The sequence below is a fragment of the Carassius auratus genome, chromosome 47, assembly GCF_003368295.1.
Source record: "Carassius auratus strain Wakin chromosome 47, ASM336829v1, whole genome shotgun sequence".
Lineage (NCBI taxonomy): Eukaryota > Metazoa > Chordata > Actinopteri > Cypriniformes > Cyprinidae > Carassius > Carassius auratus.
Window position 1 is genome coordinate 13,615,220 of NC_039289.1, and position 17,569 is coordinate 13,632,788.

The following is a 17,569-nucleotide window of genomic DNA, read 5'->3' on the forward strand; positions in this document are numbered from 1 at the left end:
CTGAAATTCACCTCAGTTTGTATCCAAAACAAACTCAGCAGTCAGTCTATCAACACGCTTTTGGTTTTAAAAGTTGGTTAAGTGCATGTGGTTTACCTTTCCGCACGTTTCTCGACAGAAGCGGTGATTTTGTCGTTAATGTCACCGTGAGGGTCTAAAGGGCCAGGGACGTTCGCTGTTGTAGTTCGCTGTGTATGACGTAAGCAAAAAATTAGATTCGAGCCAATCACGGAGTCGGAGTGGTTTGCGTAACCAATCACCGCGCAGCGCTGTGACTCACCATACATGGACAGCCATCGCCATATAAGGAAACATCGGCTCGCTTTATTTGGAAGAAAGTAGATCTTTCGGCGAAGGGCCTCGTGAGTAAAATTACCAAAACAAGCGAGTTATCAACAATTGTGTAGTTTTATAAAACACCAAACGTTACATATGACAGGAACATCGCCGCTTACGAGTTAAAAGTGAATTATTTATCGCTATATGGACGTTACTGTAGGTAACTACTTCTGTTGGCGGAGGTACATTGCGCGGTCGCGATTCGTTGTTTCCACATGCGCCAAGCGCAGCGTAAGTTCAGTTGAGGTTTGATTGATGGACTGCAAGCGGAAACTCTACGCTGTAAACTTTTTACGATGGTCGTGAAAGGCTAGTTTTGGTGGGTTTGTTTTTGTATTTCACGAGCCCCCTAAATTGTGATTTTCACACGGGAATACATCCGTCTTTACTGTACAGATCCCGCGCGGTTAGTCCGAGTTGTAGGTTGAGTTGAGCTAATGTTTCTTAGCCTAGCATATGCGAGGTAACACAAGTTCGGGATCAAGTGAAGCGATCTGACGGATTTGATCAGGGATCTGCTCGGGCCACTAACGTTACCGCGGGTCCGCGATGTTAGGGGGAAACGGGACAGCCAGGGGGGCTGTGCGCCCCGGTAACGGCGCAGGGTTGACCCCTCTACAGGTGGGCAGCACATCTGGGGCTCTGGGGCCGGTGAACCTGCCCGATGGGGGCAGATACGACGACGGGCCGTCGGTGGAGGCTGTGCTGAGCGCCTCCGACGGAGACTCGGACTCCGGGGACGACGAGGAGAGTCCCGCGCTGGACAGGAGAGGGGTGAAGCGGGAGAGGAGCGAGATGGAGGTCGGTGTGTCCTCGGGATCTCACGCGGGACTGTCTGCGGGATACGGAGGGGTTTCCTCCGGGGTGGCTGGGGCGAAACCGGGCAAGAAAACCCGAGGACGGGTGAAGATTAAGATGGAGTTTATAGACAACAAGCTGAGGAGATACACGACCTTCAGCAAGAGAAAGACTGGCATCATGAAGAAGGTAACGTTACGTTCAACCAGCACGTGTGTGTGTGTGTGTGTGTGTGTGTGTGTGTGTGTGTTTGAGCCTCCTAACTGTACTGTTATACAAGCAACATCTGTCACTGTACTACTGCAATAATACTAGTGCAACACCAACACTAGTGATAAACCATCATACTGATGCACTGCTAGCATTACACTACAGGACTGACTCTAATACTGTAGAGATACTAATAACACTAGGTTTAAATCATCACGATGATGATTATAATACTGTAATTCCACTGTTACTAGTGTTATAGCACTGCTAGTACTACAGCAGTAAACTAATACAAGTATAAAACTGCTAGTTTTAATAGATTATATTGTGGAAAGACAAGCGTTATTAGTTTTAACACTAGTTTTGTATCTATCCTGATTAGAAATACTAGTAGCAGTGGTTTTAAACCATTATACTGATTCTAATACTGTAGACATACTAGTGTCACAAGATTTAAATCAGAATGCTTCTAATACTAAGTGAAAGTTGTAAAAACTAGACCATTAATTTAACTAAAAAAATATTTATATTGTTTCAAATCAAGAAACAGGTTTGGGTTGCCTGATGATAATAATCATCACTTTTTGTCTCTTAGAAATGCTCATTTGTAGGGCTGTGTATTAGCAAGAATCTGGCGATATGATACATACCACGATACAGGGTTTGCGATACGACATATTGCGATACTGTAAGCGAGAGCAATATATTGGGATATTTCTTATTTTAGGAATAGGATACATTTTTAGGAAAGCTGACATAAATAACCGGCCACCATATGCAAACCTTCAGAAACACCGAATATTCAAAGCTTCGGAGTGAGTGGCTGAACATATTCTTCTCTCTAATAAAGGCAGGAATCTCTGCGTGTCTGTCTGTTTGCATTTATATTATGTTGAGAAGCGTTGATCCAGTTAACATCACGCGTGGTGGGTGTGTTGCTGCGGACCCATATTTTTCGTGATATATGGACATGCAACATGTTCAGAACTGATAAACTTTTAAAAACCTACAGAACAGCGCGAGCCGGAAGCAATGCGCCTCACTCGGGCAGGGCTTACGCTCCGAGAACAGACACTGCAATAGTGATAGAAAACACACAGGTCTGTTAAGAGCAATAGGGATTAACATGGAGGATAAAAGCAGCTTCTTTGTGTTTGCTTTGGTTGTGCTATAAACCGTGATATGGACGATAATAAGTTATTTTTATTTTTGGGACTCCTTTTTATAACTGACATTAACTTCGTTCAATAAAAAAAAGACAACTCTAGACTTGACGTGAAAAACAAAATAAACAGAAGGCGACTGACGGGTATAATTAAACAAATTATTTAACCCCTTAACTGTCACTCATATTTTTGAACATTGACTTTGTAGGACACGATCCAAACTTAAATTTGTATTATTCATGAATGAAAACATTTTGTAACATGATATTGATGTACCATTTACATGGTAATGCAATGTCTGACTTTAAAATGAGTTTCAAAGGATGAATTTTGAGATTTTTAAGTTTTCAGTTGATATATAATTTCTTATGATTTCTAAAATGTGATAGAGAAAAAGGCAACAAAGGAGTCTTGTTTTTTTAACAAAGGTAAAAATTCCTGTTATAATGTAGATTTTTGAGGGTGCACTCTTGTCATAAATTAATCTATTACTTTTCCTACATAATTTTTACCAAAAAACATTGAGAAAATCAGTGCTTTAAGTGGCCCAAAAGAGGTGCCGGTACTCTATTATAGCCAATCATATACTCTTATATGATTCCCCTCATCCCCTGAGGTAACAACAACTATATTGAAGGGCTTTTATATAAACAGGCAACCTTAATAATAAATCCTTTTATTAGTTTGTGGATTTGCTTGAGCTAGAAAGAACTACTGAACATAAATAAAATGTGCAAAAGGATTTTGAAAAAATACTCTTAGAAAGAGCTACTGCATTACTCCTGAATTGATTCAAATGATTTACGATCCCCAAACTGACTCAAATGATTCACGAACCCGCTCCAAACTCCCAAACCGACTCAAATGATTCGTGAACCCGCTCCGATTTCTCAAACTGGTTCAAATGATTCACGCTCAAGAGCTATATTTGGAAGTGGTGGTACTGAGTACCGGTGCGTACCGGCCCACTTAAAGCACTGGATAAAATATATATTTGGGAGTCTTAGACCTTTCCAACGATATATAGTTTGTCAAGATTAGATTAGATTTAATTGTAATCTAGTGAAGTAAATGTAGGCGTCCCACAGAGCGGACGAGTGACAGTTAACAGGTTAAATCTCAAAATTTATAATCGAATGCCAACCCACCAAATGAATAATCAAATATTGTGGTAGAGTCCTAAAATGTATTTTATAAAAAGACCATATATATTTTTAGACCCTGCTTTTAAAGGTTCACATTTTCAATTTACAATTGTAACATACAATGTCATAACATTTCAATATGAAAAAAAGAATTACATCTGCTTAATATCAATGAAAAATAAAGTGCTTGCAGGATTTCTAAAGAAAACAAAACAATTGTAAAACAATAAAATACATACAGATTCTCAGAACCTTTCCATTTGGATTTCACAGGTTTTTCAGTTTGTATTTCTGTTCCGCGTGGAATTGCAGAGAAATTGACGCAAGCACCACCCCAACTGCACAAAACGCCCCCCACCATGAGAGAAATTTGCAGCCACGTGGCGACAAATGACTTCAGCTTTGTACACTGAAACGGGAACTGGAACAAGTATTTCTTCCTAATTTACTAGCGGCGAACTATATTAATGCTAACATTAGTTGCTTGCCCTAATGCTAGTACTTCCTGTCACCGTTTAAGTTCAGAGACGATTAGTGCTATCTAGTGGTAGGGATATAAACTCCAAACAAACAACTCCCATGAATCTTGTATGAATTTATTTTTTTTATATATCGATATACCGTTTTTGAGAATCGATACAGTATCGCCAATTAAAATTGTGTGATACCCACATGTATCTTTTTTTTATCATTTGACAATGGACTAAAAAATAAATGTGTAAAATAAACATACTTATACTTTAGATGACAGTATTTTTCACAAACAAATATTTAAAATATAATTTAAAAGAAAGTAAACACTGTAACCAACAGGGCACTCAGTATTCTGGGAAGTTTGTGTGTATTGGGAATCATATTTTTAAAATAAAACAAGAGTAACACTCATAATTTGAAATCACATTTAAAGTTTAAATCATTGAATTTACATGGACCGACTGTCACACAGAGAACACGTGATCATGCTGAATAAAAAAAACACTTCAAGATCTCACAGCTGGATTTGACTAAGTTTGCAAGGTTTGTGAAATTAAATGTTCATTAGCCATTTAAAGATTTGTTTAAATTATATAAATGCGTATTTGCTGAATGCTGATGGCAAACGAGAAAGTATTGCAATATTTAATGAATTCTGACTATCTGATTCTGATAATCTGATTATTAGACATACTTCTATCCGTATTAGACAGAACTTTTAATGACAACAATGAACAAGAGAGAGTGTGAGCACTGTGTGCACTCAGACGCTGCCGCTCTAAACGCTATCAAAATAAAAGTCCTGCTTTGAACACATCGGCCAAACAGGAAAACCTATCGACCAATGACAATGTTTGAAAAATGCCAAATATTGGATGCTATATCGGCCTTGGCGATATATCGGTCGACCACTAATTGCTGGTACTGTACTATAATACACAAAAAGAATATCGGCCTATATAAGGTGATTTTCTCAGTATTTAGATTTTTTTTGTACCCTTAAGGCCCATTAACACCAAGCACGATTACGATAAAGACAACAATAAAGCTATAGTTCTAAAAATCATTCTCTATATTAAAGAATAGCAGAGTCCACACTACAACTATAATGATAAAGGCACAGAGAAACAATATCATTATAATCATTTTCAGAACGATTTTTCCAGCTGATGAATGATACAAACTTTGACAGCCAATCAGAATCCATCCTGCTATCATGACATACGCAGATGAATGAACACGATATCGTTCAGTAGTGTGGACGCTAATATCGTTATCTTTGTAGTAGTGCTGTCAACGAATATTCTAAATTTGAATATGTATTCGAATAGTTTTTAAAAAAGGAATTTCAAAGGTGAAAATTAATATTCGAATAAAAAAAATGTGGAAAAAAAGGCCCGCAGTTGTCTGCTTTGCGAGTGGACGCGTTAGCGCGCCTGAGGGTTCAGGGACAGGTCACGGCATCACAGAAGTTGCACTGTCTGGCACAGCATCACTGCTGAAAGTTGACGCGTCTTCATTGAAGATGCCAGCAAGTGCAGAGCCCAACTCGACTGCAGCAGAGAAAATGAGGTAAAATTGTTGACCCGCGAGATAAAGTTGTATGCAAGCTATTTAAGAAACAGTTAGCATACCATTCGACCACTAGCAACATGAGGTCACATCTCAAAAATGTGTGCACCCAAATGAGCATGGCTTAATGTGTGGAACTCCAGCTAAACAGTCACGTCTTGACACTTAGCACTTTGCATCGCCCACCACAAGCTCTTTGTCTGCAACACGACAAGAGGCCATAACGGATAAAATAATTTCTTCCATTTGTAAGGAAATGAGACCGATCAGTGTCGCGGATGGGGCACGCTTCGGGGAGTTCTGTCAAGCAATGGATCCGAGGTTTGATTATTTATCGTTTCATGTCAAGGAAAAGTTCCATGTTTACCACAGCACAGCTCGCTCTGAACATTCAATGTCAGTTCTACATACTGTAAAACTTCAATTTATGTTAATAATATTTGTTTCAATCACTGAATGAAGCCTGCTATATTTAGGACAACAGTCGCGACCTTAAATTGGTTGCACAAAAATTTTTTTGTTCATTTAAACAATTATGTGCAGAGAACGTGAGGGTGAGAGAGCGTGAGGTCTGCAGTCTTGGCCATTATTTGATTTCCTTGTTTTTGTGTAGGTAATACATTGTCATATATGTTTAAACTTAAATAGACTATCTATACAAGTAGTTATGTCTCTTTGTATTATTTTGGCCTGTTATTGACGTAATGCGCATTGACAACATGCGCAGCCAGATGTTTGAATATTCGTGTATTTTTTAGAGGGAATATTCGAACGTCATTTTTGAGCAATTTTGACAGCCCTTCTTTGTAGTCATCTCTATAGGAATCGTTCTTGGTGTGTGAACAGGGCACTGATTAGAGAATCGGCTGATATTTATCGTGCACCCCTATGTTAAACTATTCTATAAGTACTCTACCTACAGAAGTGAACATGCAGGTGATACTTATACTAGTTCTGTAGCATTATACTGATACTAGTTCACTGCCATGTTGACACCATGCCACTATAACACACATTGCAACTGCAAAGACTTTATCAACCTACACACTCACTGACTACACTAACCAGAAACACCCCCTCTCTCAAGAGCTCAATCAGAAGAGCCACATCTGCATTCGTTATGAGTAGTTGAGGTCTGACACTTCTGACAGGGTTTCAGTTTAAGGGAGTTTCCACATCTGTTCTGACTCATTTGTCATTGCTCGCTCAATTGTCATTCATTCCTGTCTCAGCAGAAATAGCCCTGATGTCCGATCAGGTTACTGCAGCCCTAGACATTAATACATTTGTATATCTTGAGAACCGGCCTAGCTGCAGAAGTCGGGCTCGGAGGGTGTAATGACAACCTGCAGTAGGCCACAGGTGACCTTCAGGAACATGTGACCGGCTTCTCTGGCATCTGTGGCCAAGTAGTTGCAGTTCTCTTTTGCTTGATCTGCTGTCACCCTCTTTGGATTTGTATTTTTTGTGTTTTCCTCTTTTAACTAGGGGTGCTCCGATTGATCAGCTACCGATCACAATTGGCTTCAAATTGTTGAATCGTCACTAGGGCTGGGCGATATATCTAACGATATGATCATGCGCATCTAATCAGTAAAGCTGCTTCCGTGATCACCGCTAAAATCTCCATCACCTGATTATAATTGGAGTGGCATTTAATAGACAGAGCCGTAGATCGCTGAGCTTCGCCATTACGCGTTCATTATCGAAGGCGATTCATCTGCGATAATGAACGCGATATGGCGTAGCTTGTCAAGATGGAAATTCCCCCCGTTTTCAAAAATGAAATCACTAGAGGCCCTAAATAAATTTCAAAAAATCCTGATTGGAGTATTCCTAGAAATAGTTAGAAATGATAAAATTGTTTTCTGTGATCGGTGATTTGAGGGATAAAGATCAAGCCATGTGGTTTTCAGCTGTGACCCCCATACCCAGAAGTTGTCCACTCTCTTATCAATCAGTGTCCACTGCTCAAGGAAACGTCACTCTAATACGCAGGGTCTTACGGTTATTCTGCTTTCTTCTATTCCTCTCAACATTTCCAGGCTTATGAACTATCCACCTTAACGGGGACACAAGTCTTGCTCCTGGTTGCCAGCGAGACTGGCCACGTCTACACGTTTGCCACGCGGAAACTTCAGCCCATGATCACCAGTGAAACGGGTAAAGCCCTGATCCAGACCTGCCTGAATTCCCCTGACTCTCCACCGCGCACGGACCCTTCCACAGACCAGCGGATGAGTGCCACGGGATTCGAGGAGACCGACCTCACCTACCAGGTCTCCGAGGCTGACGGGCTCACAGAGCCAAAGGTACACACTTTCTGATCCACATTTCCAGTCGAGTCTAGATGGGCGTAAGTAAGCTCTGGATAATCCTGCTAGTTTAGGCTCATGTTGTTTACTAACGGTTGGAGGGGTGTGTTTTAATGATATTCTGCCCAAACCTTCAAACTGACGTCATCTTAGAAGGAATGCCGTTTCTAGAGCGGAAGTAAATATTCAGATTTTGATTAAAGATTACCAAGACAAACTTGTGTGTGTTTTTTTTTTTTTTTTTTAGCAAATTAACTTGCATGGTTTAATTGTTCACATCATAATTTTTCTTAACTTTAGGCGTGATTTTAATGAACTTGTTGGATGTATGGTGCAACAAAATGCATGGATCAGAAGCTGTTCTTTAGGGGCATTCACTCAGGACACATTGTTGTGTTCACGGTAGCTGGCTGGAGAACAATGGGCTTTGAAATGTGTTTTGGAAGTTGGTAGAAATTTAGTTAGAAAAACATTGAAACTTGTTAATATGATGCAAAATGGTCAGGACACATCATGCACCAAATTACATTCCTGTGTTCACATTAGCCGGATAGAGTACAATTTTGTTTTTAAAGTTTAACTGACTTGGCATAAAACTTTTTAACCTTATTTGTTAATTTGATACATCATCTTACAAATGTTCTGGATACGTGGCCCAAGAAATAATGTGAAGCAAATGTTTTTTATTAGGTGCACACTTAGGGCGCTTTCTTGTGTTCATAATAGATGGCTGGAGCACAACGGGTTTTGAGACATGTTATGAAAGTTGGTAGAAAATTTGGAAGATAAGGTTAAAACCTGATGGATACATGATTTAAAAAAGAAAGAAAAAGGGATCTAGGTAAACTCTCGACCTGCCATCATTTAATGTTGTTGGTTTCATTCGACAATTTGGTTTCTGAATGAGTGGAGTGTACCAGATATTCCTCACATCTAAATACGTCCATCATCTGAGTGGAAACTTCCTCCCATCCTTGAGTTTCTTGACCTTTGCAGGTCTTGGTTTTCCAGAGAACACAATAGCGTGTTTTAACGTGGAAAGAAATCATACACCGCTTTCACACCGAACCCCTTTTTGACTGTCTGCATACAGTTTTGGCCACATTTAAGAGCGTTTGCGTCATGCATGGCAGCGTGTATTATTCACAATGTCCAGCTCTCATTGATAAGGATTAGATGCTGTGTGCATGTCCTTATATAGTCTGGTTTTCCCAGTACACTTTCTTGGCCCATGGCTGATCACATTCCGTATAAGCTGCAGCTGTTTTCAGATTTGGATGACATATCCCCCTTTTCCCTACTGATTTAGGGCGAGTAGCGAGTGAGCATGCAAATGTTAGAAACCCGAGCCTCTGTTTAAGAACTTGCTCTTGTTGAGCTGAGGACAAGCTCATCATATAGTCCATGATTTGAACAGTCTTCATGGGAACGGGATCCCTCCTTCCAGGTCTGATGGCTCACAAATGCTCCAGGGCTTAATGACACAGATTGGTTTTCGGTTACAGATGCTAAATATGTCAATATCCCTGCAATTTGGTACAAATATGAAAAATGCGTAACAATACCTAAGAGTATTTTTCAGTTGGGTACCTGCACACGGTCATGGACAACCTCTTTTAATTCATGCAGACGTTCTGTGAGAAAGTCGTCCATCAACTGAAACAATCAAATATACTCCAAATGTGATCAGAGTGAAGTGTTCATGCAAGGAAAATATTATATATATATATTCACTATTAAAGGGATTGTTCACCCAAAAATGAAAGTTTTGCCATCATTTATTGATCCTCATGTTGTTCAAAACCTGTAGGAGCTTCTTATTATGAGAGATATTTTGAAGAATGTTGGTAACCAAACAGGTAGCCGTTGACTTCCACAGCATGAACCAAAAATACTATTGAAGTCAATGGCTACCATCAACTGCTCGGCTACCAACATTCTTCAAAATCTCTTCTTTTGTCTTTTCTTCAATTGAAGAATCAAACTCATACAGGTTTTGGAAACAACTTGAGGGCGAGTGAATGGAAACCCAAATCTGATTTTTGGGTGAACTGTCCCTTTAAGTGTACTGGACCTTTTTCTGAGATATTTACATTGTCATCTGTATTCCTCTGCATTAGTTTTGAACTAACAGCTTTAATAGATCAAATATAAATACAATTACTGTAATATGATAAGAATACTTTTTTATTATTTTTTCAGGTTGTTGTGGAACAACTTGTTTTTAACGGCACTGTGAGTTTTCTTACTTCATATTAAAAAATGGGAAGAACGTTGACAATTTGGTTTCTTGATTTGATATTTAATAATAGTGATTTTATCATTTTAAAATCTAAAACAAAGTATAAAAGAATGATTAATAAGTCAGTAAGTACTCCTCTGCTTCCATTTACTGGATATAGTGCCAATTTGATGTATTTATTTCTATTCTTATTTTACAGAAGTGTTTGTTTACCACCAAGTTGGGTCATCCCATTAAAAATAACATTTACACTGGATCATTTGAAGAGATTTAAAGTGCTTGGACCAAGTAGTTAATAACGATTAGCTTGGTTTCGTTTCTCTTTTGATGTTTCTCATCTCACAGATTCTAAACTTGACCTTTGGTGTAATTAATAGTGAAATGTCATTGAGTTCCCGTTCAGATTGGCTCTGATCTCTGATGCAGTCCCAGTACCCTTCCTCTGAAGGAGAACAGAAGTGCCTCGTCGTGAGCTGCCTGAAATAGCGGCGCTCTCTCGCTGTGTGGACACCTGTCTTCCTGTGAAGACAGCAGCCGTTCTTGGGATCCTCATCGTGACACAATATTCTTTATCACATGCAGTTGTTGCCCGAGGCTCTGCCGCAGTCAATCAGGAAAACTCTGTGAAACCGTCATGTTGAACCTCACTGTAAAGAGTCACTAATGCTTGTCTTTGTGTCTGTGGTGTTGCAGGAGATGCTCAAGCCGTCGTTCACCAGCACCAACAGCACGACCACACAGTCGTCGGCCTCTTCCTCTCCCTCCTCGTCCTCCGTGTCCATGCACACTCAGAGCGGCGCCACCTGCTGGCCGGTGACTGCAGGGATGAACGCTCAGAGCGGCTCCAGTGCAAACGGGACGGTGCTCAAAGGCTCTCCCGGCGGAGTCATGCAGCTGCCCAGCGGATTCACGCTCATGCCAGGTGGGGCTTCTGCTCCTTACTCATTCGTTTGGTGCATGCTCTTTTTCTCAGTCTTTTCTGACTTTCCAGAGGGGTTTTTGCATGATGCATTGTATCAGCTTGCATGACATCTTTTTGTTTTAATACACGTGAACTGTTTGCTTGCTTGCATGTCTGCACACCTTGAATTCTGCTTCTAGCTAATTCATCTGTGCAAGGACCTAAAAAACAATAAATAATAATAAATACCAAGTAATAAATTAAAATGTATATTATTTTTTGTAGCATTTATTGTTGTTATTATAATTTTATTATAATTTTATTATTTATTTTTAAACGTGATACAGAATCTTAATAGAAACTATAAGTCAGATTAAAATAACAATGTTTTTTTTTTTTTCATGACAAAGCAAGGTTAGATTATATTGTAAAATGTCATGTGGTAATATGACATTTTACTAATAATATTTAACTATTAGTATCTCGTAAAAAATGTGTACACTCACATGTGTTATTTACTTTTGATTGATGGTTACACCACCCTGACATTTTTTACATATTTATTTAAAATAGTATGAAAGTTTTTAGAAAAACATGAAACCAAGATGAATACAATTATCTCAATTCTAATAATTTGTGACCCTGGAGCTCAAAACCAGTCTGAAGTTATCTATATTTGTAGCAATAGCCAAAAAAACATTGCAAGAGACGAAATTTATGATTTTTCTTTTATGCCAAAAATCATTAGGATATTGGGTAAATATCATGTTCAATGAAGATATTTTGTCAATTTTCTACTGAAATTATATATCACAACTTACCGGTATTTTTTAATTAGTAATATGCATTGCTAATAATTCATTTGGACAACTTTTAAATGTGATTTCCTCAGTAATTTGATTTTTTTTTTTTTTTTTTGCACCCTTGGAATCTAGATTTTCAAATATATCTCGGCCAAATATTGTCCAATCATAACATACCATACATCAATGGAAAGCTTATTTATGTGAACTCTTAATTCCCAAAAATGGAGGTGCATGCTGCTCTGCTCTGCTTGGCTTGCTGAGGGTGTCACTGTGTGTCCCGCAGGCACTGCTCTTCCTCCTGGCACACACACTGTTCCTCTCAGTCAGCTGCAGACACACTCTCTGGCCATACAGACGCACAACAGCGCCGCCCCCGCACACACACAGGCCACGCTCTTCCGCCTGCCGGCCGCCGTCTCGCTCACAGGTGAGAGGGAGACTCCGCTGAGGATCTGCATGCTACTGCCGTCTTAATGTAAAGCCACTGCAAGTCAGTCAGTGTTACTCCAACACAAACAAAAGCAGTTATTTCCGTTAACGAAAAGGATTTGAGTGTGCGCTGTTGATTGATGCGTGGCCCGTAGACTCTGCAGTGAGGATGTGTCTGTGGTTTGTGTGTGTGTCAGGTGGTGCGATGCCTCAACAGTTACAGGCCATCCAGGTTCACCCCAGTCCTCAGAGCAGTGACAGCAGTCCTGAGATCAGCCAGACCTCCACCAGCTCCACTGGTACTGACAGCACCACCCATGTGACGCTCAGACACCGCTCTGACTTCAGTAAGACGTGTCCTCTGTCTCTCCCACAGCCAGCCACACCGCCACCATAGTCACGTCCTCAGTGCCTTCTTCAGTGGCAGGACACATGATGTACCCTGGAGCGCACGTCATGTACGCTACGTCCTCCTCCGCGCTTGCTGACGGGGGTCTGACTGTGCTCAACACCTTCCCACAAGCCCCCGGCGCCATGCACATGTCCCACACACAAGGCCAAGACTCAGGTCAGTCATGTCGTTTTAATGGCTCGTTTGAATTGGCCTAGTAAGATTGAGATATTGAAAACCTTGACCTTTTGAACGCACTGTTATTTGATTGTTACGAGTCTCTTTGTTTTGTTTCCGGTCGTGTTTAGGTGCAGTTCCTCAGATGTTTCTCACAGGTCCTCCTGGAACTGTACAGATCCCCGTTTCAGCCGTTCCTCTTCATTCGGTAATGCAGCTGAAACCGCTCTCTGTGTGCTTTCACTCACAGTTTTCACTGTAAATCTATTGCATTTTTGTATCTGAAAGTTTAATGGTTCTGTGTATGAAAGTAGCTTTTGAAACAGTCCTGTTAATGTTATAGTTAATAGAAAAATCTTTCCTTGTAATTGTAATTTTTTTCAATATTTCCACTTCTCTAAATTAAGCCTTTTCTCAAAACTAACCACATTTATTCTCAGAATAGTAAAATGTTATTCTTAAAACATTGACTTTATTCTCGTAACGATTTATTTTTGTTAAACAATCCCTTTATAGTAATAACATGCTGCTTTTATTCTCGTAATGGTTTGTAACATAACATTATTTGTTCTTGTATTGTTACATCTTCATTGATGTAACGATGTCTTTATTGTCGTAACATTAGGCTTTTACTTTCATCATGTTATGATGTTATTCCTATAACATTACACCTTTGTTCTTGTAAATATTGTGCTTTTATTCTCATAACACTGGCGGTATCTCCAAAGCATTTTACCTTTATCCTTGCAGTGATTCAACAATTTTGTAACATTATGACTATTTTTAAACCATTTTTGTTCTCATAACATCAGTTTTATTGTCTAACAGTATGACTTTATTCTCCAAATATTGTGACTCGTAATGTTCGGTCTATTCTCATAACTTTGCGCCTTTGTTCTCGTAACTGCTGTTATTTTCAAAACATTGCAGATTTATTCTCAAAGCGTTTTCTTTTATTGTAATGTTTTGGTATTATTCTGCAACATTAAGGCCATTTTGTTCTCATAACATTTAATTCATTTTATTCTGATTAGTATTCGTATCATAATGCCAAAGTTCTTGTAATGTTACAAGATTGTTCTCAGAACACTGCTTCTATATTCTAGCATCGCTACGCCATGATTTTCAAAATAACTTCTCAAAACATTGTGCTTTTATTGTAGTAGCACTATGCTAATTTTCAAAACATTGCAGCTTTATTCTTGTAACGTTTTCACATTATTCTCGTAACACAACAGTTGTGTTTGTATTCAAAACCGTTTTCCTCTCATAACAAACTGATTTCCTCAATGTTCTAATGTCGTAACTGGCGTTTTTATTTTTACCGTGGCGCTGAAATGCCGTTGTAGACAACTGAATGACTGATGGTTAGGAAAGTGCTGTTTATTCACTTTCAGCTGTGCCCTGTGTGTTCATGAAGACGGACAACCGTTTTGTTTCTGTGCTTTCAGATGTTGATAAACCAGCAGCCCAGCGGCAGCGGCAGCACCCTCACAGAGCTGCGAGTGGTGAATATGGACAATCCCAAAGGAGACTGACCCATGTGACCGCTCACACGCACTGATATTACAGGGATCACTCATGCCATGCAATCAGACTGCCATTGTATTTATTACTGCCTTCTCGCTGCGTGGGGTACAGCAAGGACGTGTACTGGGACATGTGAAGGATGATCGCGTCTCCTCATGGACTCGTTTCGGTGGGTAGTGTGATAATAGATGATTTCTGTTGGCACCCATCTATACTTGAGGAATTCATAGAGACGCCTGCACTATCACTGCTTGGTCTTCACTTGTTTTTGCAGAAGGATGTACAATTATGTTCGCTTTAAGTAAAATTCAAACCTCTCGGCTGTACAGCAGTTGAAGTATCAATCTTTCTTTCTTTTGGGAATGCCTCTCTTGATCCGATTTGTAATTCGCCTCCATTACATTTTAAGATCTGTGAATCTTTTGATGTCAAAAATGAATTCTTTCAAGCCTCTATGTTGTGAAATTATCATTAGTTTTGGTATAGTTTTAATGGCGGGTTGTGTGTTATTTCTCGTTTTAAGGAATGTTTCACCAAGAAAGGACAATTCTGCCATTCTTTTCCATCTCTCATATCATTTCAGACGCAAAAAAAGTAGTTATTTTGCAGAATGTGCAAACTTCTCTCCATTTAAATAAATGGTGACTGATGCATTTAAGCTATAAGTCCCACCTTTATCAAAAATATGTTTGTTTTTTTTCTTAATTTTTAATTAACAAGCATTGACAGATTTGGAAAGACATGAAAATGATGAGTGAACTTGCCTTTGAAGTAATGCTGGATACTCTTGCACTGCCATCAGCACTCACGAAGAAGATCATCTACAGTTTGAATCCGTCAGCTAATAAACATATCTAAAAGATAACATTTTTCATCCTCATCACGTTCTCTATGGCCTCTAATACTCACTGAGAAGTTATAGGACACCCTAAAATGATCCACTTATATAATTAGGATTTTAAACATGATCCGTACTACAAAAATGTCAGAAAAAGTTTGCATGTCGCTGTATGCTGTGCCAAACAATACTGTACACAATCGAGCTGTCAGAAGTGGACTCTGCTTCACATGCGTTCACTTTTTATGATGCTGTAGGAGGAAAACACTGACTTGCATTTGCACTGCATGACAACGTACCCAAAACCGTACCGATCCCAAGTGAATAAATGACAGATTGTGCTCTTACGGCTTTTTTAGTTTACCGAAACAATAAAATGCGTGATTGATCTGCTACTAGGTACTAGAATGGCAAGTTTTGTTCAAAACAACTGTAGTTTTCACTGAAATCGCTTCTATTCAATCAAATGTAGTGAAAGTGTTTATACGTGCACCCATATATTAATATTGTAAATGTTTTTTTAGTTTTTCTTTCATTTCTGTTACTGTACCATAAATTCTGTTTATTTTTCAAATATTTTCTATTTGGATTTCTGGCTACATCCAAAGGGCTGTAATCTCGACTTGTGTACATACAAGATTCATTTGGTTTCACTCCACAGATTTCACTCTTTCAGACTGAAGTTTGGACCATAAAGCCTTTTTCTCGTACTGTTGAACAGATTTAAATGGACCACGGAAATACAGAGGGTTTCAGGAATGTGATTTTCTCTTTGTTTGGATTTTCAGTTAGTGGAACCGAGCACATGTCGACCCGTTTGACCAGCGCAAAGCGGATCGCGATTGAAAAAAACATTTATGAAGCGGCCGGAACAAAAGTATTGGACCGTTTTATTCAGTATTAATGTGTTTTAAGTCCAGGGGAAGACTTTCTTGAGTGGTTTATGTTCTTGGGTGAATTTCATGAATGCTTTCAAGATCTTGTCCAGGTCGTATTTCACTCCCAACCAAAAGAAAAATTATATTTTGCATAAAATATTAAAGGAATAGTTCACCAAAAACTGAAAATTAGCTGAAAATCTCCAAGGTTAGGATGAGTTTGTTTCTTCATCAGATTTGGAGAAACGTAGCATTGCATCACTTGCTTAAAAATGGATGCTGTGCAGTGAATGGGTGCCGTCAGAACGAGAGTCTGATAAAAACACCACAATAATCCACACCACTCTAGAACATCAATTAATGACTTGTGAAGTGAAAAGATGCATGTTTTTAAGAAGCAAGTCCATTATTTAAGTCGTTTTATTATTAACTGTTGCTTACAGCAAAAATACGAGTTTAGACTCTCATTCTGGCGGCACCCATTCACTGCAGAGGATCCACTGGTGAGCAAGTGATGCAATGCTACATTTCTGCAAATCAAGTTTTTTTTAGGTGAACTATTCCTTAAACTATTTTTCGCCCTGTGACATTTTCCTGACTATTGACTACATTAGTGCCGTTTTGATGAATAAAAATGAAGAAATAAAAAGATTTGCAGTGTGTTTAGATATTCTTCGTATTTGTTAAATAGCTTTAATTTCTGAAAATTGTTTTACTGTATTACGGTAATAATAATAATCCCCTTTAGAGATTATTTATGTTTGGGAAAACACTTGTCATATTTTCACACTGCAAAAACTGTTAATGGTTTTGCTTTATGTGAAGTATTGTCATCACTATTATTGTTATTCGAGTGAAATATGACCTGTGTGTTTGAGTGTCTTTATTTCAGCTGTTATCATAAATGAAGTTGTGTAAACACTAGATGAAAGTGTTGAATGTACCATATACTGTATATGGCTCTTACTGTACATCTGATTTCTGACTTCAACAAACTGTAAGTAGCTCAAACAGCTGCGTTTGAAATTAAAATCCTTCTGCACCCCGGATGTACTCCAGACATCTGACAGTGCTGTTTCTTTCCTTTAGCACAGTGTAACCAGTCGTGGAGGAAATAGATTAGCTTTATTACGTTCATTATCTTCTACAGTGCCATTCTCTGAAGAACTGGGTTTGTTTTGTTCGATTGTTTCTTTGGTTTTGTATTACATGCTGGGTAAGTTTTAATTTGATTAAAATTTAAGTTGATATTATGAAAGATGAAAGCGAAATCCTGTTTTAACCACTAATGCATACTTGTAAAAGAAATATAGAGCTTTCTTTTGTAATAAAACAGATTTGAGAATAATTTTACACAA

At 38.9% G+C, this 17,569-nt stretch overlaps 1 protein-coding gene across 3 annotated transcripts; it reads left to right on the forward strand.

Moving 5' to 3' along the window:
* The first annotated feature begins 383 nt into the window (after positions 1-383).
* LOC113065161 (serum response factor-like) lies at positions 384-17,564 on the forward strand. Of its 3 annotated transcripts, XM_026236386.1 has the most exons (8): positions 384-1,326; positions 7,750-8,016; positions 10,955-11,183; positions 12,252-12,395; positions 12,595-12,696; positions 12,774-12,965; positions 13,097-13,173; positions 14,417-17,564. In XM_026236386.1, the coding sequence occupies exons 1-8, from the start codon at positions 889-891 to the stop codon at positions 14,501-14,503; spliced, it is 1,536 nt and encodes a 511-aa protein (XP_026092171.1). In that variant the 5' UTR covers positions 384-888; the 3' UTR covers positions 14,504-17,564. The 3 variants fall into 3 exon arrangements, with proteins under 3 accessions (XP_026092171.1, XP_026092173.1, XP_026092172.1); XM_026236387.1 differs by lacking the exon at positions 12,252-12,395 and having other exon boundaries at positions 398-1,326; XM_026236388.1 differs by lacking the exons at positions 12,252-12,395; positions 12,595-12,696 and having other exon boundaries at positions 388-1,326.
* Positions 17,565-17,569: the final 5 nt, after the last annotated feature.

Excerpts from the sequence above, each read along its gene's own strand:
- LOC113065161 (XM_026236386.1), top strand. The coding sequence starts at position 889 with ATGTTAGGGGGAAACGGGACAGCCAGGGGGGCTGTGCGCCCCGGTAAC. Across the intron at positions 1,327-7,749 it reads AGACTGGCATCATGAAGAAG|GCTTATGAACTATCCACCTT; the intron begins GTAACGTTACGT and ends CAACATTTCCAG. Across the intron at positions 11,184-12,251 it reads CGGATTCACGCTCATGCCAG|GCACTGCTCTTCCTCCTGGC; the intron begins GTGGGGCTTCTG and ends TGTGTCCCGCAG.